Consider the following 25,461-nt stretch of genomic DNA (forward strand, 5'->3'; position numbering starts at 1 on the left):
ATCATTTATTTATTGAGGAAAATTATCCAAATGTTACATATCTGAGTGGCAAAAGTAAGTGAACCTTTGCTTTCAGTATCTGGTGTGACCCCCTTGTGCAGCAATAACTGCAACTAAACATTTCCGGTAACCGTTGATCAGTCCTGCACACCGGCTTGGAGGAATTTTAGTCCATTCCTCCGTACAGAACAGCTTCAACTCTGGGATGTTGGTGGATTTCCTCACATGCACTGCTCGCTTCAGGTCCTTCCACAACATTTCAATTGGATTAAGGTCAGGACTTTGACTTGGCCATTCCAAAACATTAACTTTATTCTTCTTTAACCATTCTTTGGTAGAATGACTTGTGTGCTTAGGGTCGTTGTCTTGCTGCATGACCCACCTTCTCTTGAGATTCAGTTAATGGACAGATGTCCTGACATTTTCCTTTAGAATTCACTGGTATAATTCAGAATTCATTGTTCCATCAATGATGGCAGCAAGTCGTCCTGGCCCAGTTGCAGTAAAACAGGCCCAAACCATGATACTACCACCACCATGTTTCACAGATGGGATAAGGTTCTTATGCTGGAATGCAGGGTTTTCCTTTCTCCAAACATAACGCTTCTCATTTAAACCAAAAAGTTCCATTTTAGTCTCATCTGTCCACAAAACATTTTCCAGTAGCCTTCTGGCTTGTCCACGTGATCTTTAGCAAACTGCAGATGAGCAGCAATGTTCTTTTTGGAAAGCAGTGGCTTTCTCCTTGCAACCCTGCCATGCACACCATTTGTTGTTCAGATGGTGGACTCATGAACATTAACCAATGTGAGAGAGGCCTTTGGTTGCTTAGAAGTTACCCTGGGGTAGCATGTGACCTCGTTGACGACTGCATGCCTTGCTCTTGGAGTGATCTTTGTTGGTCGACCACTCCTGGGGAGGGTAACGATGGTCTTGAATTTCCTCCATTTGTACACAATCTGCCTGACTGTGGATTGGTGGAGTCCAAACTCTTTAGAGATGGTTTTGTAACCTTTTCCAGCCTGATGAGCATCAACAACGCTTTTTCTGAGCTCCTCAGAAATCTCCTTTGTTCGTGCCATGATACACTTCCACAAACTTGTGCTGTGAAGATCAGACTTTGATAGATCCCTGTTCTTTAAATAAAACCAGGGGCCCACTCACACCTGATCGTCATCCCATTGATTGAAAACACCTGACTAATTTCACCTTCAAATTAACTGCTAATCCTAGAGGTTCACATACTTTTGCCACTCACAGATATGTAATATTGGATCATTTTCCTCAATAAATAAATGACCAAGTATAATATTTGTGGCAGCGGGGGCGTGGTCAAGTGCCGGTCTGTGACAGGAGGGCAGAGTCAGGGAAGGTAAGTGGCAGAATCACTACACCTGATGTCAATTAACCTGTGTTTGTGTCTTCCCAGTGACCGCGCCCTACTTAAGGAGGGAGAGCGAGAGCAGAGGAGCTCATCCCTGAACCAGACGCCGGTTGTGTGTGTGTCTGTGTTAGTTTCTCGTTGTTCACTGAAAAGTGTGGCAATAAAAACCCGTGTACGAACCTGATCTCCGTCCTGCCATCCTCTGTGCTCCGCCCTACGTTAGAACCGTTACAATATTTTTGTCTCATTTGCTTAACTGGGTTCTCTTTATCTACTTTTAGGACTTGTGTGAAAATCTGAAGTTTTAGGTCATATTTATGCAGAAATATAGAAAATTCTAAAGGGTTCACAAACTTTCAAGCACCACTGTGTAGGTTTACTTTATTAATTTACTATTGATATTTCATGGAAAAAAAAAAATCACATATCTGTGAATAAAAGATCCATGCTGCGTGTTATATTTTTTACTTTCTGTGAATCCATGATGCAACAAGGATGTACAGAGATGCCTGGGAAAAGCAGCATGTGTTCAGACATCACACGTGCTATAGGTATAGTTATTGGTCTGGTGTGATCACCAACCACAAACCACAGGGGACTGATTTATTTATAGTGATGGGTATTGTGGGACCGGGCATTAATGTTATCAAAAGTTATTATGCCTATAAATAAATAAAGTGGACTCTAAAGACAAATTTTAATTGTTTAAATAAAAAAAAAAAAAAAAAAAATGCTACTATGGGTGAAAAATTCAGAAATGGAGAGGGGGGGGGGGGGGGAAGCCACACACCTCTGTTGCCAAATAATAGCCAAAATATTACTGCGCACATTTAAAACATGTGCCTCATTTGTTGAATAGTTTGTAATTAAAATAATTCTGTACCATGTCCATGACTTTTTTAAACCAGTTAAAAGGATATCCAACTTGAGTTTGAGAACTTCTGGTGTAGATTGTCTCAGTTTTCTCGTCATCTAAAACCTCTTCTCACATTGAAGGCAAAGACCAAAGTGGTCTCAAATCAACTTAAAGCCAAAAGGGGAGAACTAGATACCCAAACGTTAGTGTCATCATTAATTGAAACTGTCACCGAGAAGCATGTGTTGCCTCTGTGGACAGAAAACACACACACCCAAAAAAAAGTACAACCTTTTACCCAGTCTCCTCAGCAGCCCACATCATATGATTCAGAGTTTGTACAGCAGCCCGCATCATATGATTCGGAGTTTGTACAAGCTCTGGGTAAAGGAACTATTAAAACAACTTGGAAACTCAGTTGTCACCAAATGGAAAAAGACCTGCATCTGCCCAATGACCTGAATTAATAATGACACATTGAGTTTGCATGAATATATTTGCATAGGTAAAAATGCAAGTTCAAGATATTTGATTGCTAATCTGATAATAGCTTTTGGAAACTCAACATGGTGTGAATTATGGGGTTGTGCATGTCAGTGAAAATGTCCTGCTACAAAACATATTTGACCTTTTGCTCCCAACTTTGACTCTCATCTCCAGGGCTGACTTCAACTTCACACTCCTGCTTCTCCCTTTGAGAAAGGAGAGAGTCATAAAAAATTTACGCAAGTTATTTTATACTCTGCAGGCATTTAAAAGAAGCAGAAGTGGCAAATCAACTTAACACAGCGTCAAACACTCACCACTGAGTCCAGGCCTTTTCATTTTCTATCTCTAGCAGCTCTCCACGCAAAGAATTCAACTTCTGTACGTGGCGTCTGCAGTCCGCACCTGTTCCTCTGCCATATTCCTTCAACAAAACAATACACAGCCAGAGAACCAACACAAAGCCTTGTCCAATTTAATGAAAGAAGAGTTACCTTTATCAGAGACTGTTTTTCCCCACACATCTTGCAGCTCCATTTTTTGCTCTTTTTGACCTGAAATACAATAAGATTACAGTTTAGCTGGACAACAGGAATTAGGTTTTTAGTCTTGGAGGTAAGCAGCTTTTATCACTACCTGCTGGAGGTAATCCTCAATATCATGTGCTAAAGATGATAAGATGGTACTATATTTAATAACACCATGATTTAATTTCGTAGAGTCACGCATAGCTGTGAAATAGCTGTTACTGTGGCTAAGGTTTATCACAAGCCGAGATATACTGTACCTTTAGATTTCCAAATGTTAATTTCCCCAAAGTATTCTTTTTTTTTTTTTAAGCAGCACATGCAACATTTAACCATAAAACAAACAAACATAATGGAGACAGTTTTTTACCTGCTGAAACAGAAGTGTAAAAAAAAAAAATAAATAATTAAAATAATAATAATAATAATAAATTATTAATTCTCCAGAAAGATGATAGCAGGTTTTCCAAGATGCCTGGAAAAACCTTCTTTTAAAACAGCGTCTAAGAGAACTTTTAAATGCAAAGGCTGGTCACACTAAATAACATTTGGTGTTACCAATAAGGAAATAAACCATTTCTACATATAAATATTTAACAGAGAAAAACCTAAACTAAGGCGGGTGGGGGGGTGGGGTTGACCCAACACACTTTTTTAAAAACAAATGTTGTATAAAAAGACTGTAAATAACAAAACACAATTACAAATTAACTGGCATTAAACCCAATGATAAAGTGCAACAGTTTTCCAACAGCTTTTTTTTTTAAAAACAGTCAAGCCCATTCCCTACAGGTGGGGCAATAAGCCCCTCGCAGAAAAGCCCAACTTTAAATTTCTTTTTCATTTTACTCTGTACAGTTAGTTATTGCACATTCCCAATGGTCCCTAAGTAACCTGCAATAATGTCAGACATGCTTGTGATAAATTCCATGCACTTTTCAATATAGTGGGGCTGAATCCCCCAGAGGGCCCAACGCCCCCCCTTTGCCCTTATAGTTGTTTGTTCTCTTGTGGGTGCATTTGAGTAATTGAGTGATCAATCTCATTAAATTAGTCTCATATTAAATTTGAAGGTTAATAATTAAATTGAATCAATCAGTCTCATTTGAATTGTTTAAATTGAATCATTCAAGTGAATCATTCAAATTATTATGATCACTTACTGTATTACATAACTTATATGCACCTTTCTGAATTCTTTGGGAGATTGGGGACTTCGAGTATATTGTAAACACATAAAACACACAGTTTCAATAATAAATGAATTTATTATAACAAAGATAAAAATGGATAATAGCAGATGGAATATATACAAACAGTGAGGTGTGTGTGTGTGTGTGTGTGTGTGTGTGTGTGCGTGGCCTGTGAAAGGCCCTATGGCCTAGCTAAGGAGGGTGTTTGTGGGGAAGGAGTTGACCACGTGGCTAGGCCTATGGCCTAGCAAAAGAAAGAAGCTAGCGTGGGATGCTAACTGAAGTGTGTTTGGCCACGTGGTGAAGGCCTAGATTAACCTCATGTGGCTAAGCTAAGACAAAGGGGAGCTAGCTAAAGGTGTGTTTGTGTAGGCCTAGATTAGCCTGTGGAGCTAACTCCACGTGGTGGAAGCCTAGATTAGCTTTGTGTTGCTAAGTAGACAAAGGAATGTTAGCTCATAACGCTACTAAATCCACTGAAGTCTTGATGCGGTCCAGATGTATAATAAGAGAACTAAATATGTTAGTAGGAGTAAAGAGAAGCATGCACAGCCTATCTATTAAACAATTGAGAGAACATAGAACAAAATAAATCAACACGCTGCGTGTTTAACAGTGTAACAAATAAACCTGGGTTTAAATTCACACTATTTCAATAAAAGCAAATTCCTAAGACTAGATATAATTATGCCCAAAAATGCCAGTCTTACTTAATATCCCGCTTCTACGCGAGATTATGAGAAGAAAGACTTGAGTTTTTCACCGTTGTGAAGCACGTGAGTCACAGGGAAGTACTTGGAGAAGTCGAGTTTCACAGAGGCCCGTGGAGCACGTCTGAGGAAAGCAGAGAATTCTTGATCCGGCGCTTCGTGGCTCATGGGAAGAATAACTCTGATTAAAATAATGTGCACAGCGCTTCAATCAGGAGGAATTCTGGTCGCTCCTAATTATAAATTAACTGCTTTGAGCTGCAGTCGTACGTACTTAATGAATGAAACCGGTTGTAACTCACGGAGTTTAAAATCGCGCGATCTTAGAGTCTACCGTGGCCAAAGGTAAACAAAGAAAAGCGCAAAACTCTGATTCTTGCAAGAAAGAAAACACGTCTTTATCTGGTTGGCTCGCGGAGCGAGCCTTCCTCTCTGTGTCCGTGTGGAATCACGGTGCCAAAAGAGAAAGATATGGCGGATTTCCAGGTCCTTTACGGAATCATGGAGGATGTGATGAAAGTGATCCCGCCCAGGCATGACGTAGGTCAACGCGGAAGTTGGCTGATGGGAAATGTAGTTTCTTAAAAAGGGACTGTACCTACACTCTATTGTTAAAATATGTACATGTAGAAACAGTTTGTCATTATTTTTAGAAACATTTCCACCTTCCCTCCTTCTAAACCTCATGCCAGCATGTCGTTGAGCCCACCAGTGCCGCCAAACTCCGCCATTGCCCCTTTTCCACCAAAGCAGTTCCAGGGCTGGTTCGGGGCCAGTGCTTAGTTTGGAACCGGGTTTTCTGTTTCCACTGACAAAGAACTGGCTCTGGGGCCAGAAAAACCGGTTCCAGGCTAGCACCAACTCTCTGCTGGGCCAGAGGAAAGAACCGCTTACGTCAGCCGGGGGGGGCGGGGAGCGGAGTTGTTAAGACCAACAACAATAACAAGACCGCGAAAGATCACTATTTTTAAGCGACGAGAAGCAGCAGCTGTACAAACGTGAAGTCATCCATTATTATTATTGTTGTTGCTGCTGCTGCTTCTTCCGTGTTGTTTTTGCTTCGATATTCGAGCCAAGGTTTATGCAAACGTAGCGACGTAACTGACGTATACAGCGACGTAACTGATGTGTCTTCCCTTAGCACTGCGAGCTATGGAAAAGCAAACTGGTTCTCAGCTGGCTCGCGAGTTGAACGAGTTGTGAACCAGCACCAACACTGGCCCCGAACCAGCCCTGGAACTGATTTGGTGGAAAAGAGGCACATCTCTCACAGTCTTGACCAAGTCCTGGGACATCTTTCAGCCTCAAATGAATCTGCTGGAGGTCTTGATGAATGACATCATTCCAACAGGTGTGTGGTCAACCGCAAGGGCATCTCCATCCCACCACTGTAGGATCAAATTCGTAAACGGCTCTTGTGGGGTGGTTGTCTGTGCAGCACAGGACGTGTCCAAGCCAACAAACACGGTGCTGTGCAATGGTGTGGAGGATATTTGGTTGGTTAATCCTCTGACAGAACTCCTTGTTGGAGATACAGTCGTACCAACGCACCCCCCTCAAATGGTCCGGAGGGCACAGGTCTCGAAGCCGAGAACACTGTTGGCCAAGGTCTTGCTCAGGGGTCCTTAGAGCAGCACAGACAAAACCACGATGTTGTAGACCCGTAGCTTGGTGCATCAGGAGAGGTTACATCGTCTCCAGAGTGGTCTCCAAAGGCTTCTCATGATGCCTGCTGTCAGTCCACATCACCTATTGAGCTCAGTGAGGAGGTCGCCATTGTTGGCAGCTTCCGATCCCAGGTAGACAAATGATATGACAAACCCCATGTGAACGGTGCCAATGACAACGAGTGGTGGGTCAAGACTGTCACCTACATGCATCAGCTTGGTCTTGAACCAGCTGACATGTAGCCCAAGCCTGGATGCCTCCTCATCGAAAACGTGATGTGCTCCCTTCAATTCTGCCAACAAACAGCAAAACACATGAACGGCATAATCGAAGTCTGTTAGGCGGTAGTCTCTGAGCTGGGCACCTGGGAAGCGGTCGCAGACTGCAGTCATTGGGTGCTTTATGATGCAGTTGAACATGTCAGGGGCGGCCAGATAGCCTTGGCAAACTCCAGCAGCAATTAGGAACCAGTCAGAATCCTTACCGCTGAGCCAAACATAGCTCTCAGCACCATCATAGAACATCATGAAGAGTGCGATTATTTTCAGTGGGAGGCCTAAGGTGCGGAGGAATGTTTGCCTAATGAAATTTGGCAAATGTGGCAAGAAAGTAGTTATTATTCCACATTTGCATACACTTAAGGAGGGAAACTGTTTCATCCCAGAGCACAGCAAACAGATGCTTGGTGGAGAATCAGTTAAACTGGAGGAATTTCATGACTAAAAGCAGAGAGCACAGAGTAAAGTAATGCAAAATTAAATTTTGGTGTATGAAAATGCCTTAGATGGGTCTATATTTTGTCAATTAAAAAAAAAAAAAAAAAGGTCCTCAATAGTATGTGCTGCTGTCAACTTGGAGACCATGTCAGAGTTGCTGGTTTTTTTTTTTTTTAGACCTTTGTTGATCTTTAATGTTTTTTTTTTAAAAGCATAGCAACAAATCTTGTGACTTTGAGCACACATTAGTGGCTGCATTCATCTCTATATGGTGGCACTTCAGCTCACATCACAGCTGCTGTTGTACAAGTTGAGAGAGCAGGTTCACTTCATTCACCCCATCACCCAATCAAGCATCCAGCCAGAGCAGGTCATGATATATTTTACCATATTAACATGCCATTGTGTGTTATGCCTGATGTAAAGACTCTCGTCTCTGCGAGCCTACCACACAGATTTAATACTTGTCATTTTTAGGGCATACCTAACAACGTGTTTTCTTTCTCTCCCCCCCATCTGTCCCTCTGAGTTACATGTTGATCCTGGGATTGAGATGCTGGCCTCTTCTGCCCCTCGGACCTGCTTGATCCATCCTGGTGCCCTGTGTCTGGTCGGAGTTTTATCGCCCCACTCCTGTGAAGGACGGCCCCATGAGGACAGTTGAAGGTTATACCTGTTAAAACTGTTAATATTATAGTCAGGCTGTCTGTTGTTGCCCAAATGAGGATGGGTTCCCTTTTGAGTCTGGTTCCTCTCGAGGTTTCTTCCTCATGTCGTCTGAGGGAGTTTTTCCTTGCCACCGTCGCCACAGGCTTGCTCATTGGGGATAGATTAGGGATAAAATTAGCTCATGTTTTAAGTCGTTCAAATTCTGTAAAGCTGCTTTGCGACAATGTTTATTGTTAAAAGCGCTGTACAAATAAATTTGATTTGATTCACCACGTTTTGCAAAAGACCAATCTCTGGTCACCACTGTTTATCTCAATCACACACTTTCGTTTTCTGCTCTCTTCTAGGAGATATTTACAAGTAATAGTGGAGCAGAGCCTCATACTTAAGAGAATGCATTGACTTGATTTTCAAGGGCTTGACCGCACGACATCTGTACATATGAATGATGAACGTGTACCACCACAGAAAACCCAACCGTAAGTGCAAGGCAACATCTCAAACACTTGACCACTGGACAACAAAATCTGTATCTTTACTTACATAAGGTTTTTATCTAGTGCTATTTTGAATTTGCTTTTTTTTTTAAAAGTTTGATTATTTTTTACTAACACATTTTTACAGAAATATTCATGAGTTTCATATAAAATTATTGAAAACATTTCTTCAGTCAACAAGCTTGTGGAACAGTTGACAGTTTGTCATGCAAGAGCAGCAGATGGATGCAAGTGCAGGAAGAGTTTTAATTTATTGAAAACACTGTCACAAAACAATGCAATAGTTTACTGATGCAAAATACACTACACAATTTGATGGTTCATGTGCTAGAATATTATTCTATTCAGTTTGATTTTGTGCCTTAAATATTTTGTTCATACACTCATTGGGAGCTCGACTTTTAGGTAGTGTCTATATAGTGTATTACACAGCGGTGTGAAGATACAGTTGTGCTCATAAGTTTACATACCCTGGCAGAATTTTTGCTTTCTTGACCTTTTTTCAGAGAATATGAATGATAACACAAAAACTTTTTTCCCCACTCATGGTTCGTGGTTGGGTGAAGCCATTTATTGATAAACAACTGTGTTTTCTATTTTTAAATCATAATGACAACAAAAAACATCCAAATGACCCTGATCAAAAGTTTACATACCCCAGTTCTTAATACCGTGTATTGCCCCCTCTAACATCAATGACAGCCTGAAGTCTTTTGTGGTAGTTGTGGATGAGGCTCTTTATTTTCTCAGATAGTAAAGCTGCCCATTCTTCTTGGCAAAAAGCCTCCAGTTCCTGTAAATTCCTGGGCTGTCTTGCATGAACTGCGCGCTTGAGATCTCCCCAGAGTGGCTCAATGATATTGAGGTCAGGAGACTGAGATGGCCACTCCAGAACCTTCACTTTGTTCTGCTGTAGCCAATGACAGGTCGACTTGGCCTTGTGTTTTGGATCGTTGTCATGTTGGAACGTCCAAGTATGTCCCATGCGCAGCTTCCGGGCTGATGAGTGCAAATTTGCCTGCAGTATTTGCTGAGAACATGCTACATTCATCTTTCCTTCAACTTTGACCAAGTTTCCTGTGCCTTTGTAGCTCACACATCCCCAAAACATCAGCGATCCACCTCCGTGCTTTACAGTAGGAATGGTGTTCCTTTCATCATAGGCCTTGTTGACACCTCTCCAAATGTAACGTTTATGGTTGTGGCCAAAAAGTTCAATTTTGGTCTCATCACTCCAAGTTACCTTGTTCCAGAAGTTTTGAGGCTTGTCTCTGTGCTGTTTGGCGTATTGTAGGCGAGATACTTTGTGGCATTTGCTTGGTTTTAACAGAGCCCCTGATTTTCCATTTGTTAATCACAGTTTGAACACTGCTGACTGGCATCATCAATTCCCTGGATATCTTTTTGTATCCCTTTCCTGTTTTATACAGTTCAACTACCTTTTCCCGTACAGCCATTGACAATTCTTTTGCTTTCCCTATGACTCAGAATCCAGAAATGTCAGTGGCTGGATGAAAGATGCAAGAGTCTGTCTGGATCCCAGAAACTCACTCAGCTTTTATGCACACACACTGATTACAAGCAAACAGATCACAGGTGAGGACGTTACCTTTAGTAGCCATTCAAACCCATTTGTGTCAACTTCTGTGCATGTTATCAGGCCAAAATCACCAGGGTATGTGAACTTTTGATCAGGGTCATTTGGGTAGTTTCTGTTGTCATTATGATTTAAAAAGAGAAAACACAGTCGTTTGACAATAAATGGTTTCACCCAACCACTAAGCATGAGTGGAAAAGATGTTTGTGTTATCATTCATATTCTCTGAAAAATGGTCAAAGAATCATAGATTCTGCCAGGGTATGTAAACTTATGAGCACAACTGTATGAGGTTTATCTTCAAGTGTGAGCAAAGTGAAGAGTGAAATATTTTCCCACATGAGAAAAACTTCATATCTTCACACCACCATGTAATATTCTTAATATGGACACATCCACTCACCAAAAAACAAACACACAAAAACCATACAAGTTAATCAAAAGAATTTTACTGTCGAACCAGTTCCCCATTTTGACAACACACGTCTAGTCAGCAGGAAAACATTGGGAACGACATCATCGGAGTGAAATATCAGGAATTATACATACCGGACACTTTCAATGGAATAAAAACATGTATTCTATTACCTTCTAGCGGGTTTCATTCATTTGGTTTGATAGCATGCAATATTGTTAGCATATCACTTAAGCCAGTATCTCACTGGGCTGCGACAGCTTGTGAACGTTATTCGCGAGAGAGTTTCAAAAGTGTCTTGAAACATTCGCGGGGCTTCTCAATTTCCTCACGAGTTGCAGTGTCGCTCCTTTGTCGCTGAAATTTTGAACATGTTCGAAAAAATGTGTGTGACAATTTCTCTCAAAATAGCCGCAAATGCGTCGCTGGTGTTGCAAAGCTGTTACAGACCCTTCTCAAGTCAGTTTCCATGAGACAGGAAGTGCAAGTGTATCTCACTGGGCTGCGACAGCCTGCGACTAGTTGGAGACACAAGAATTGCGATAAAATACGCGAATATCAATTCAGTGTGATTCCAAGTGAAAATTGTTGCTAATTCGCATATTTTATCGCAATTGTTGTGTCTCCAACTAGGTCACAGGCTGTCGCAGCCCAGTGAGATACTACCCTTATCCTACATGCATGACATCACTTTGCCCAACGCAGAATGAGCGTTCAATATGGTTTACAATATTGCACGTTGTCAAGACAACATGTCGTCACACGTCAGAGCTGATGTGAATATTTGATCACAAAACCTTGCTGCTGCACATGCACAGAAACATTTCTTTGTTCACTGGGAAACAGAAAGACCAGGCTAATCCAGTGCTACGATTAGCTACACTATAAGCATTAAATAAATAAACTGAAACTAAAAGACATGCAACACCTGGGCCCTGTACTACGAACAGAGGTTAACCTACCCAGAAGTAACCCAGGGTTCCCCCGCTAAACCGGGGTTGACAAAACCTGGTTATCTTGTTTGGGGTTAAACGGTACTACGACGCCAGTTATGAAGTTGATTTGTTGAACCTGGTTTAACCTAATCAGGGTTAATGCGCGTTCACGTTAAAGGGGAGGTTATCAGCGCAAATCCCCACTGTTCACAATGGCACGGTCGCCGTACTTCACGGAGGAAGAATGCACTGTCATAATGCAAAGCTACGAGGAGTTCAAAACAACATTAAGAGCAAAATCTAACACAGCGGCTGCCAATAAGGAGCGGCAAGCATGTTGGCAACGAATTGCCGATCGGGTAAATGCGCAAGTACATTCTCCCCTCTACATGTTCCAGAACAGAAGTATAGGATGAGAGAAAGCTTCATGATCAATCACAAGTCACAGAAAATGGTCCTTCGACGTGGCCCCAGTCATATATAGCTTGTTTAATGTCCGAAAAATCCTGAATAAAATTTGGTATGGTAAATTCATGGAGTAGCCTACTTAAGCTGATATGTGCACAGAGTCCCATGAATTAGGATGACTGACTGTCCAGTCCCTTTGACTAAGTTGGTGTCGGTCCTGTGAACATTTCAGAGGCAACAGCAGTGCCAAACGCACCTGGCAACAGCTGAAAATGAAATATAAAAACATCATTCATAATGGTGTGTGTGCGCGCGTGCAAGCAAGCATTCATTTGCCTTTTATTTATTCAAGTTTTATCTGTTTGCCTAATAGTTCAAATTGTTTTGTATATAGTTTATAATGTTGTTGTGTGATATTAATGATAATATTGTGGGGAAACTACTTTGCACGGACGTTCATTTAATTTATTCTCTCGTCATTTTGTTTGTTCTATTTTTGTGTATTTTATTTATTTATCTGTTTGTCTAGTTGTATCTATTTTTCTAAGAATAATATATTTTTTGCATTAATAGTTTGTTTTTTCCTATTAAAATAATCTTGTGTTCTTGTTATAACTTTATCTATTTATCTGACTGTTTACTTGTATCTATTTTTGTTACAATTTCAATATTTTTAATATAGAAAGTTTTTTTTCTATTAAAATGTTCTTGTGTGATAACTAGTTATTGTGTTATATTTATTGTAGTTGTGTCTATTTTGTATCTCAGACTTAAATATTTTTGTAAAACAAGTGTTTTTTTATAAAATATTCTTGCGTTCTTGGTAACTATGTTCTTGAGTGGGTTCTTTTTTTTTTTTTTTACAGAAAAGCCGTTCTGCATGGACATTCATTGAAGCCCTCATTGTTTTTTAATGGTTATTTATGAGCGTTTAGGGGTTACAATAATGTAAGTCTAGGTTGCTTTATATAAAAGGTATGTCAAGAAATATTGATGTCACTGTCTAAGCAGAGGGATCTGGCTTCTTTAGACGCTGTCTTCTTAAAACTGAATAAATATTTAAAAAGAGCCAAATGAGCCAGTCTTTTGAACGGCTCTTTTCAAAGAACGGATCACAAAGATGCGGATCCCATCAAAGAGCCATAAATCCCATCTCTAATCTGCGCTCCGATATCGCACGGGTCATCCAGGTACGCTGGCATTGTCTCTAGAGGAAATATGGGTGGAGAGGTGGTGTTTAAAAAGGGTGTGGTTAATCGGAAACCTCGGGTTAACCAAGAACATAACCTGAGACGAGCAGGTTTGAGATGCAGCGTAAGTTGCCATGGCAGCATACCTCGGTTTGAACATAGCCAACTTTCGTAGTATGGGTTAATCGGGAAGTTACGCTGCACGTGATCAAGTTACTCTCGAAGTTACCCTGGTAAGCCAGAAAACCCGCTTCGTAGTACAGGGCCCTGAAAGGCTACCAAAACTTCATTATATATTCTTCACGCATATTTACAAGCAGTGGCAAACTGTTACTATTAGAGCTGGGACTTTAGCTCAGCCAAAACTTAGCCAAACATGCAAAAAAATAAATAAATAAAAATTAAAAAACAGGGCAAAGGATTTTGCAAGGGATTAGTAGCAGGCTGCCAGGTCGCTCTGTTGTGTGTAGCTGTCAATGTTGATTTCAAAAGTAACTAAGCAAATTACACAGGGAAATGAATACTTAAGTCTGAGTGAAAAATACTGTGGCGAGCGTGCATGGAAGAAGAGTCTGGAGATAGAAATCTTTGTTTCTCGGTCGTTAGCCAGTGCTACTTGCTCTCGATAGCATTGGCTCGACTGCTTTATTAGCAGTCGCTAACACTACTGATCAACGCGTGACTTCACTGCTGCGCTGACAGCGCCAAGTCACAGTTAAGCTAACGCTGACCTTCAAGAAGGTCTAGGGTGATACATTTTTAGTCCCTCCCACTATAAATCAATATCCGATTGGTTAATTAATCTGTCACTTCCTACATAAACATACACTGCCATGGCCTTCTGTCCCAGCAATGAAGTCCTAACCAAAGAGTGAGCCAGCTCTAAACTCTTCTCAGCCTAGAGAAAACAAACAAAAAAATCTCATTGGATAACTATTTTAATGTTTTCAGGACAGTAACCCTTTCATTTCTGAAGCAAATTTGATAGAAAATGAGGCCAAATTAAAATTAGAAGAGAATAATTATAATGAAATTATGAATGAAATTAAAGAATGAAAAATATAACGTTTGAAATTTTGATATGTCTGGGCCTCCTCAGAAGGCCCCATCTGTTTACAAAGAAAAACATACCAACCGACATCCAAAACCTGGAAAAGAGTAGCATAATAATAATAATAATAATAATAAATGGCTTTTTTCATGGGATATCAGATATATTCCATTCAGCTAGCATGACTCGTCTTCATCTCGTTCAATATCTCATCTCATTATCTGTAGACGCTTTATCCTGTTCTACAGGGTCGTAGGCAAGCTGGAGCCTATCCCAGCTGACTACGGGTGAAAGGCGGGGTACACCCTGGACAAGTCGCCAGGTCATCGCAGGGCTGACACATAGACAACCATTCTCACACTCATTCACACCTACGGTCAATTTAGAGTCACCAGTTAACCTAACCTGCATGTCTTTGGACTGTGGGGGAAACCGGAGCACCCGGAGGAAACCCACGCGGACACGGGGAGAACATGCAAACTCCGCACAGAAAGGCCCTCGCCAGCCACGGGGCTCGAACCCGGACCTTCTTGCTGTGAGGCAACAGCACTAACCACTACACCACCATGCCACCCCTTGTTCAATATCATGCTAGCTGAATGGAATATACCTGATAGACCACAAAAAAAAAAAAAGCCAATATTATTTAAATGTCACTCAGATCTGCAATGTATTTTGTTTGAAAAATGTGTTTTGTTTTGTTTTTAAACACGAGAAGATAAACTTCATATCTTCAGCCAATGTGTGATTTTATTTTTATCATATTTGGGTACTTTGTGTCCTATGTATTGTAGGTATCATGCCGCCATTCTGTGTCTAAGAACTAAAACTCCCAGTCCTCTTCCGCGTGACCTACGTCACGCGTGGGCGGGATCATCTACGTCAGTCCGCCATGCGCGCATAAGTCCAGGCGGAAGCTCCGCTCTTTGTCTCTCGTGTCCGGATTCCAAGGAATCTAGACGCACAAAAGAGATGCTCTCAAACCCGAAAACACTTCCTTCTTGCAAGATTCACCATCCAGCGCGTTCTGTGCTTAACCACTGGCCAAGGTAAAAGTCCAGAATAGCGCGATCTTTAAACTCAACCTGAGTTACAACCGGTTTATTCGTATTAGAAGTGATGTCACGACTGCAGCTCAAACGCTGTTTTAATTTGTAATTAGGAGCGACCAGAATTCCTCCTGATTGAAGTTCTGTGCACATTAATCAGAGATTTTCCTTTCATCACGAACGACGCGTCGGATCAAGAGAAGTTCTCTGTCCACGGAATCGACTCACATGCTTCATGAACAGCGAAGCTCTGCAACGGCGAACATCATCTCAGAACTTTGCTAGAGGCAAGATATTGAGTAAAATATATTTGGGCATAATAATTAAGCTAGTTTTAGGAAGTTGCTTTATTGAAAGTGTGAATTTAAACCCAGGTTTATTCATTACACTATTAGACACGCAGCGTGTCGAATTGAATTGTTCTGTTTGTTTAATCTCATTTGTTTTAATAGGCTGTGCATGTCTCTCTCTTTCTCTTATTCTTCTTACTAACATAATTCTCTTAACACACATTTTGATCTTATTAAGAGTTCAGGAGTTTGGTAATGTTATGAGTGTGGAATCCTTTTGTTACTTAGAAACACGTGCTCAACAGGCCTGACCAGGCCTGATACACTTTAGATAGCTTCCCTTTTGTCTTAGCTTAGCAACACAAAGCTAATCGGGGCCTACCTCGTGCTCAAACACATTTTGGTTAGCTATACAGAACTAGCCTTTTGTCTAAACACATGGTCAAGCCCCTCCTCCACACTCAACATACCAAGACATCAGATAAGAACATTCCAAATTTTATAGCTCCCTCATACACACACCTTGGCTCAGGCCTAGGGGCCTAACACACACACACACCACATATACATACATATATTATATATACACACACTATATATATATATATATATATATATATATATATATATATATATATATATATATATATACACACACACACACACACACCTCACTGCTTGTATATATTGATTATTATTTTTATATATTTGTATAATAAATTCATTTATTATCAAAGCTGTGTGTATTCATCTTGTTGGTGTGAACAATATCTGAAGTCCCCAGTCGCAAAGAATTCAAAAAGGTGCAGATTTATGTAATATAGTAAGTGATCAATAATAAATTAGGAAATATACCATAATCTAGCTGTTTGGTAATTTATCCAGGATTAATGGTATGATTCACTAAATGATTCATTGAACGATTCACTGAATGAGACTGATTCTATGGTATGATTCAATTCAAATGAGTCAAAGTAAACGATTCAATGGGATTGATTCATTTTAATTATTAACCTTCAAATTTAATGAGACTGATTTAATGAGATTGATCACTTAATTTCAATAATTACCTGATTGCACCTACAGTATCAAAATCAATCAATCGATTTCCTCACGAGTGAAGATATTGGAAAATGTTGCTCGTATGAAAAATATAAGTGGTGTATTTTCCAGTAAAACACTCATGTCTGTGTAATATATACTCATTAAAACGAGTAACACAGGTTTACACAGATTTTACGACAACACTGCTGTCACTGCTTCTTTTTGTCTGCATTCCACAAATGTAATATATTGTAAATTCACTAGTTTCTGCTGCCACGACCAAATATGACTTCTTTCTAAAAGAAATAAGTGGTAATCTATTTTCTATTCTGATAAAATTCAATGCCAGTGAAAATCTTCATAAACACTTAATTTAGAATTTCATGCATCAGTGATCGTGATGAATAAATTAGTCGGCAACACAACATAGGCTAAGAAGTCATCTAGACTTCATCAGCATGCTTTAGCTATTATACAGAGCCATGTAGAGAAAGTCGTGAGAACACCCCCCCCCCCTTTTATTTTAATATAAATAAATATCAACAGGAATGGAAGGCCATGGAGGTTGCCGATAGATCGCAGAAGTTAGCAGCAAATACTAACAGCACAGTCAAGTTGCAGCAGAATAGATCATTTCTGATGCACTTTTAAAGGGAAAAACTTGTAAGAAATCAAATTGCATATTATTAGCACACCTGAATCAAATTAATGTGTATTAAAGTGAATGTAATGCCTTATTGTAATGCTTTAAAATTAATATCATTAGTAACGACCACAATTAATTAATAAAGCAGGGGGAAATAATTTTGTTATTGTAATAATTAAATAATTATTTTATCAAGCGGCAGCACGGTGGTGTAGTGGTTAGCGCTGTCGCCTCACAGCAAGAAGGTCCGGGTTCGAGCCCCGTGGCCAACGAGGGCCTTTCTGTGCAGAGTTTGCATGTTCTCCCCGTGTCCGCGTGGGTTTCTTCCGGGTGCTCCGGTTTCCCCCACAGTCCAAAGACATGCAGGTTAGGTTAACTGGTGACTCTAAATTGACCGTAGGTGTGAATGTGAGTGTGAATGGTTGTCTGTGTCTATGTGTCAGCCCTGTGATGACCTGGCGACTTGTCCAGGGTGTACCCCGCCTTTCGCCTGTAGTCAGCTGGGATAGGCTCCAGCTTGCCTGCGACCCTGTAGAACAGGATAAAGTGGCTAGAGATAATGAGATGAGATTTTATCAAGCACAAAACTAAATCAATATATCCGATAGTTTGTGAATCCCAGAAAAGTTAATCTCACACGACATCACATGGAACCCCGGTTATCTGGGTCATTTCGGTTCATCTGACTCCATGCTCGTTTACTCGCTGAAATTGGATATCGTTGTTGGAATCTTAGAAAAATAACGATGGGAAAGTGCTGTGTTGTATATGGATTTGAACATCCAAACAATAGGACATTCAGTTCACGAATTTCCGAGAAATGACACTAAAGTGACAGTGGGTGAAGTTTGTGCAAACAAAGCAAGCAGATTTCGTCTCTCCTACTACAACCCCGATTCCAAAAAAGTTGGGACAAAGTACAAACTGTAAATAAAAATGGAATGCAATAATTTACAAATCTCAAAAACTGATATTGTATTCACAATAGAACACAGACAACATATCAAATGTCGAAAGTGAGACATTTTGAAATTTCATGCCAAATATTGGCTCATTTGAAATTTCATGACAGCAACACATCTCAAAAAAGTTGGGACAGGGGCAATAAGAGGCTGGAAAAGTTAAAGGTACAAAAAAGGAACAGCTGGAGGCAGGCCCATTTCAAGCTATTTGGGGGCCCTAGGCAAAGGGGGATCTGGGGCCCATAATTACGCCTTGTAATGTCTGTCATTCATTTGTTATACCAGACAGTTGACGTGGATTATTCAGGCTTATTCACTGACGTTATGGTAAATCGTGAAATCATTACACAAACGTGGTTGACATGAAGATTTACAAAACATGATCATAAGCATTTAAAATCCATGTCGCGGGTGTGGTTGCTTGCTGTCACCTTTCCTTGGCTCAGTTGAATATTCGAAAGGGCTCTGTATCTATGCATTACGTTCACGTTCAGTCATGATGCATGGAATTCTTGCAGAGGTTACTAGAATCAGAGAAAATGGCAAGGGCTGTCCTTTCCCATGGAAGCAAAAACAATACAGAGACACAAGCGAAGCAAACTTGCCATGTCGTAGCCATTAGCCGTGCTGATCGCAGCAGGGCTTCCTTGCAGAAAGTTCGGGTTTCTTAGCTGAAATTACTGCATTAATATCCAACCAAGGTCACAAACGTAGCCTATTTATGTAAAAAAAAAGAGCTTTCTTGTGAGCCATCCCCTGTCCTACTCCATTCATGCTCACGACACACTAGCTACTTCTGATGAAAGCCATGCAGCTCGCTGAAACTAATGCCGTTTTTCCACTACAAACGCGGCTGAGTTGGGCTGAGCCGTGCCGTGCTGAGTTGGGCTGAGTCGAGCTGAGTGGGGCTATTGGAGTTGCATTTCGACTACAACCGCGCTGAACCGTGCTGGCTGGAAGTGGGTAGACACATTGGGTGGAGTTAGCGAAAGTGGGTGGACGTCACGTGATGTCGTTAAGCGGTGCAAACAGTGACATCAGTGATCTTTTAAGCGGTAGTCTCACGACCCGGATAGTAAACAATAAACATGGAGGACATGGAGTCGTTAGTGTTGCTGGTTTTGGTTCTGTGGCTTGTTGTCACCGACAACGCCAACAGATACTGGCAAGAGCGTATAGATGAGACGAGGCGCATAAGGTTTCAGAAATTCTCGTAATTCGTAATTCTTCTTCTTCCGGGTTAACGGTGTTTACAGATCCCAGCGTGCTCGCGGGGCGTGTGTGGGCATGTGAGGACACTCCTCCTCACCAATCAGTGCACAGGGGAGTGTCTGCTCACGCCCCCAGCCTCACTCAGCTCGGTTTGGCTCGCTTCAGCCCCACTCCAAAACCGTGCGAGTTTTGGGTGCTAAGCAGGGCTGAAGCGAGCTGAGTCGTGCTGTTCTGAGGTAGTCGAAACGCGAGCCGTGTCGGGCTGAAGCGAGCTGAAGCAAGCTGAAGTGAGCTGAAAAAGGGTAGTGGAAAAGGGCCATAACTCTGACTATGACATTTTGATAAACACAATAAGTTAATCTGGGAGAAGTTGACAGTCTTTCACCTATTTGTGTGGCACATATTAGAATTTTTAGCCAGTCCAGTTCGTAAGCCTGTTGTGCATGACAACGTTTACATCACTGTTATAAACACTGTCTACAAGATAACTACCATTAACGTAAGCTAGCTACCAAATTTGCTTGTCGACCCGCTAGGTATTAATGAATGTGTACATTCTCACTTACCAGTGTCTTGCTTTTTTCTGTCTTCCTCTTCCCTTTTCTTCTTTCTCTTCTGGCTCCCTGAGGGGTAATTTCGCTTCATATTTGATTGTTTTTTTTTGCCACGGAGCTCTGCAACCACTTGACTGGATGGAGATGGGCATTGAGGGGTTGACAACAGACTGTCATTGCACTTTTCGGCCAAAGCATGTAGGGAGGCGCTGTTGTGCATTAGGGGGCCCCCCTTGGAACTAGGGTATTTCAACAAGTGTCATTAGGCGCTGCGCTGCCGCGCTCAAAAAGTTGTCATTGCTATTGAATACATAACCAGTCGTTCGGCAGCGGGGGCCCTTCGAGGGCTGGGGCCCTCGGCAATTGCCAAGTCTGCCTACCTTGTTGCAACGGGTCTGGCTGGAGGACCAAATTGCAACTCATTAGGTCAATTGGCAATAGGTCATTAACATGACTGGGTATAAAAAGAGCATCTTGGAGTGGCAGCGGCTCTCAGAAGTAAAGATGGGAAGAGGATCACCAATCCCCCTAATTCTGTGCCGACAAATAGTGGAGCAATATCAGAAAGGAGTTCAACAGTGTAAAATTGCAAAGAGTTTGAACGTATAATCATCTACAGTGCATAATATCATCAAAAGATTCAGAGAATCTGGAAGAATCTCTGTGCGTAAGGGTCAAGGCCGGAAAACCATACTGGGTGCCCGTGATCTTTGGGCCCTTAGACGGCACTGCATCACATACAGGCATGCATCTGTATTGGAAGTCACAAAATGGGCTCAGGAATATTTCCAGAGAACATTATCTGTGAACACAATTCACCGTGCCATCCACCGTTGCCAGCTAAAACTCTATATTTCAAAGAAGAAGCCGTATCTAAACATGATCCAGAAGCGCAGACGTCTTCTCTGGGCCAAGGCTCATTTAAAATGGACTGTGGTAAAGTGGAAAACTGTTCTGTCGTCAGACGAATCAAAATTTGAAGTTCTTTATGGAAATCAGGGACGCCGTGTCATTCAGACTAAAGAGGAGAAGGACAACCCAAGTTATCAGCGCTCAGTTCGGAAGCCTGCATCTCTGATGGTATGGGGTTGCATTAGTGCGTGTGGCATGAGCAGCTTACACATCTGGAAAGACACCATCAATGCTGAAAGGTATATCCAGGTTCTAGAGCAACATATGCTCCCATCCAGACGACGTCTCTTTCAGGGAAGACCTTGCATTTTCCAACATGACAATACCAAACCACAGACTGCATCAATTACAACATCATGGCTGCGTAGAAGAAGGGTCCGGGTACTGAACTGGCCAGCCTGCAGTCCAGATCTTTCACCCATAGAAAACATTTGGCGCATCATAAAACGGAAGATACGACAAAAAAGACCTAAGACAGTTGAGCAACTAGAATCCTACATTAGACAAGAATGGGTTAACATTCCTATCCCTAAACTTGAGCAACTTGTCTCCTCAGTCCCCAGACGTTTACAGACTGTTGTAAAGAGAAAAGGGGATGTCTCACAGTGGGAAACATGGCCTTGTCCCAACTTTTTTGAGATGTGTTGTCATGAAATTTAAAAATCACCTAATTTTTCTCTTTAAATGATACATTTTCTCAGTTTAAACATTTGATATGTCATCTATGTTCTGGGGGCGGCACGGTGGTGTAGTGGTTAGCGCTGTCGCCTCACAGCAAGAAGGTCCTGGGTTCGAGCCCCGGGGCCGGCGAGGGCCTTTCTGTGTGGAGTTTGCATGTTCTCCCCGTGTCCGCGTGGGTTTCCTCCGGGTGCTCCGGTTTCCCCCACAGTCCAAAGACATGCAGGTTAGGTTAACTGGTGACTCTAAATTGACCGTAGGTGTGAATGTGAGTGTGAATGGTTGTCTGTGTCTATGTGTCAGCCCTGTGATGACCTGGCGACTTGTCCAGGGTGTACCCCGCCTTTCGCCCGTAGTCAGCTGGGATAGGCTCCAGCTTGCCTGCGACCCTGTAGAAGGATAAAGCGGCTAGAGATAATGAGATGAGATGAGATCTATGTTCTGTTCTGAATAAAATATGGAATTTTGAAACTTCCACATCATTGCATTCTGTTTTTATTTACAATTTGTACTTTGTCCCAACTTTTTTGGAATCGGGGTTGTAGTAATAAATCTGATTCAAGTGTTCATCACAACCAGAATGACCACATGGTAATTACTAGAGCAAAAAGAAACCCCATTTATTTAATAAATGACGTTTGATCTGATGTTTGGACAGTTCGTTGATTCCCCCATTATCTCACACACACACACAATTATGAAAAACATTTACATGCTCGCGACATCCGAGCTTATATCTGATGCGCTTTAACAGGAAGAAAAATGCATGCACAATCAATTAACTGAGACATGTTAAATGCTCTCAGATTACAATATTGCAAGACTATTTGTTTTTAGTTTTGTTCAGGAAAACATAATGAAAGGTAACCACCACGTTCTGCACATTTATCTATCCATTTCTCCATCTCGCATGCGCTACAGAGGAAGACTTTCGTGAACTGGCAGTTTCTTGTCTTGAGGGGGCTCGAAAAAAAAAAACATTTACTCTGGAATATCCTTGATAATCATCTGCCCCTCACTATCCCAATCGCTATCAGAATTCTCTCCAAAACGTGATTCCACATGGAAACTGGTCTAACCACTGCTGCGCACATGAACAAAATCGTTACACGTGTGACATATCACACCCCTTCAGGATCTTCCAGTTCAGTCTTGGCAGATTCCGTGAAAATCGGCTGATCTTAAAAGATTTTCCATCAATTTATGGCCTTTTGGATCAGCTACGGTTCAAAAACACAATCAAAGTCAACAGAATGATTGTTGCTTTGTCCAAGGGAAAAAAAGGGGGGTTAGGGGTATTACATACAGGGCTCGACATTAACAGTAGCCCAATTGCCCGGGGCAACCATTCAATAGATTCAGACAACCAGACTCTCACAAATGCTTGCCCGATTGGGCAACTACCCAAATATGTCAACTTGCGTGAAAAACGATGTTTATTCATTCATATTATGATGAAATTCCATCACGATTTGCGATTGTTTGACTCGGAAAGACCGCGTCCATGTTATCATTATGGGATGTTCAACAACTAGCGGAATTCACATTTGCACATCGCGGGCTCGCAATGCAGTTTCCCACTGCAAATAATTATCGCATAGTGCATATTCAGTGTTGGATTCAGACCCTCCAGGATTTCACGATGTTGCGATTTGCAACTTCAACGCAAATTCAACCAATCCCCACGAATTCAGGGCGGTGTTGCAATTATATCCAATCACCGCAAGTTTCCCGCAAATTTGACCAATCGTTGGCGTCGTCTTGAGGTGACGTCGACAAACTACCTTCTGCCTTACTTCCGTGTATACGTTCAAGAGAAGCAGCATGTGCGCAGTGTTGCCAGATTGGGCGGTTTTAAGTGCATTTTGGCAGGTTTTGAACATATTTTGGGCTGGAAAACGTCAGCAGTATCTGGCAACACTGCATGTGCGAGTCAGTGTTTATGTAGGATTAAATTCTGTTACTGAAAGTGTGTTATGTTTATGGTGAAGGACTGTGTGCACTTTACATTATTTTTTTTACTTAATACAAGAAATTAATGGATGCCAACATTTTTGCCAAAATGGTATTTTATTTTCTATTGTTTAGGCAGCTTCAGCATCATACTGTGAGATTCTGTTCAAATTGTTTTTTTTTTTCTTCTAGAGCCATTTATTTTATTACTTTATAATTATTGTTTAATTTAGTCTTCAGGAGAGACTGCCTGCACACAGTACTAGTATTAATAGTTTTTTTTTTCTTACATGAAAGCTGAGGCATTTATATTATATTTTAAGGTAACTTCATGTTGTGCTGTGAGGTTCTCTGCACTTTAACTTTTGAACCAACAGGTGCATTTGGATAAGTAAAGCCTATTTTTCTGCATTTTTGTAGCCCTGGTCATCTTTTATATTGGTAAAGTTGTTTATAGGACCATTTCTCAGTGTCTTTGTTTTTTTAAATCAATAGTTTTTCAGTAATAACTTAATATTTAACATATCACTCAATTTTAATCACAAAAAGAGAAAATCGCAACAATTTCTCGCAACTTTCACCTCCTGCCGCAATGTAATCGCAACAAAAACCTAAAAAACACCGCAACTTTCACTGCAATTTTTTGGAAAACCCCCGCAACATCAGACATCTTAGCCCGCAATAATCACAAAAAAGGCCCGCGAAATCCTGGGGGGACTGTCTATTGGTATGTCCTTCACTACATGACTAAATTACCGCATTACTCGCACGGGGCGCTAGTGTCAATACTTGTCGATACAGACAGCATCTGAGAAGGTTGAAAAATAAATAAAAAAATAATATGTAATATTTAGGCAACCAGATTTCTACAAATGGTTGCCCAAATGGGCAACCATGTCTCAAAGTTAACGTAGGGCCCTGTTACAAACACTTTAAAGCATGTTACTGGATTATCCTACACTAAATTCATAGATTTAGGGACCATAAAGAGAGAACAGATTAGTATAAAGATTTTGGCCTTTTCCTGATTCCATAACATTCAATTTAATCTGATTAGACATTACATTGCTAGATTTATTGTCCTGTTTTTCAGTGCATGTAATAATAATAATTATTTCAGTGATACCTATTCCTTTGTTAGATTTTCAACTATTAGTATAATTTGAGTACTTAAAATGATTTTACAAATGTAAACAAAAATACTAATAAAATAACATTATCCTTATAACACAAAGAATTTATTTTAAAAACCTGAAGTCAGAACTTACCCTGTTTAATTAGTTATGATCAAAACTTGATGTAAAAACACCTTTAATCTTTCAAATCATGTTGATAAAGTGTTTACAATGAGTATCCCATGTAGGAGGAGTGAAGATATTGGGTTAATGTTTTATTTTTTACAGCCAAATAAATCAAACGAAAACACACTGTGATGCAACACACACACAGCCATTCAACCCCCGGCTGCTGTAATACGCATCAACACTCTACCGTAAAGCATGAAGCTATAGGAAAGGGTATTGGAGGCAAGACTGAGAAGAGAGGTAGCAATCTGTGAACAGCAGTATGGATTTATGCCAAGGAAGAGCACGTCGGATGCAATTTTGCTTTAAGAATGTTAATGGAGAAGTACAGGGAAGGCCAGAGAAAGCTACAGTACATTGTGTGTTTGTAGACCTGGAGAAGGCATACGATAGTGTGCCAAGAGATGAGTTATGGTATTGTATGAGAAAGTGTGGAGTGAATGAGAAGTATATTAGAGTGGTGCAAGACATGTATGAGAACAGCAGTGAGGTGTGCAGTTGGAACGACTGAATGGTTCAAGGTGAAGGTGGGACTCCATCAAGGATCTGCTTTGA

General features: G+C 41.0%; 1 protein-coding gene across 2 annotated transcripts in view; it reads right to left on the bottom strand.

The window, feature by feature from the left end:
* mrnip (MRN complex interacting protein) overlaps positions 1–25,461 on the bottom strand; it is a 30,949-nt gene that overhangs the window by 4,048 nt on the left and 1,440 nt on the right. For both annotated transcript variants that reach the window (XM_060927428.1, XM_060927427.1), the window contains exons 2-4: positions 3,221–3,280; positions 3,044–3,150; positions 2,869–2,932 (exon numbers count right to left, since the gene is read on the bottom strand). In XM_060927428.1, the coding sequence (XP_060783411.1) occupies positions 2,869–2,932; positions 3,044–3,150; positions 3,221–3,280 (231 nt within the window). The remainder of the gene's footprint in view (positions 1–2,868; positions 2,933–3,043; positions 3,151–3,220; positions 3,281–25,461) is intronic.

Source organism: Neoarius graeffei, chromosome 8, assembly GCF_027579695.1.
Source record: "Neoarius graeffei isolate fNeoGra1 chromosome 8, fNeoGra1.pri, whole genome shotgun sequence".
Taxonomy (NCBI): Eukaryota; Metazoa; Chordata; class Actinopteri; order Siluriformes; family Ariidae; genus Neoarius; species Neoarius graeffei.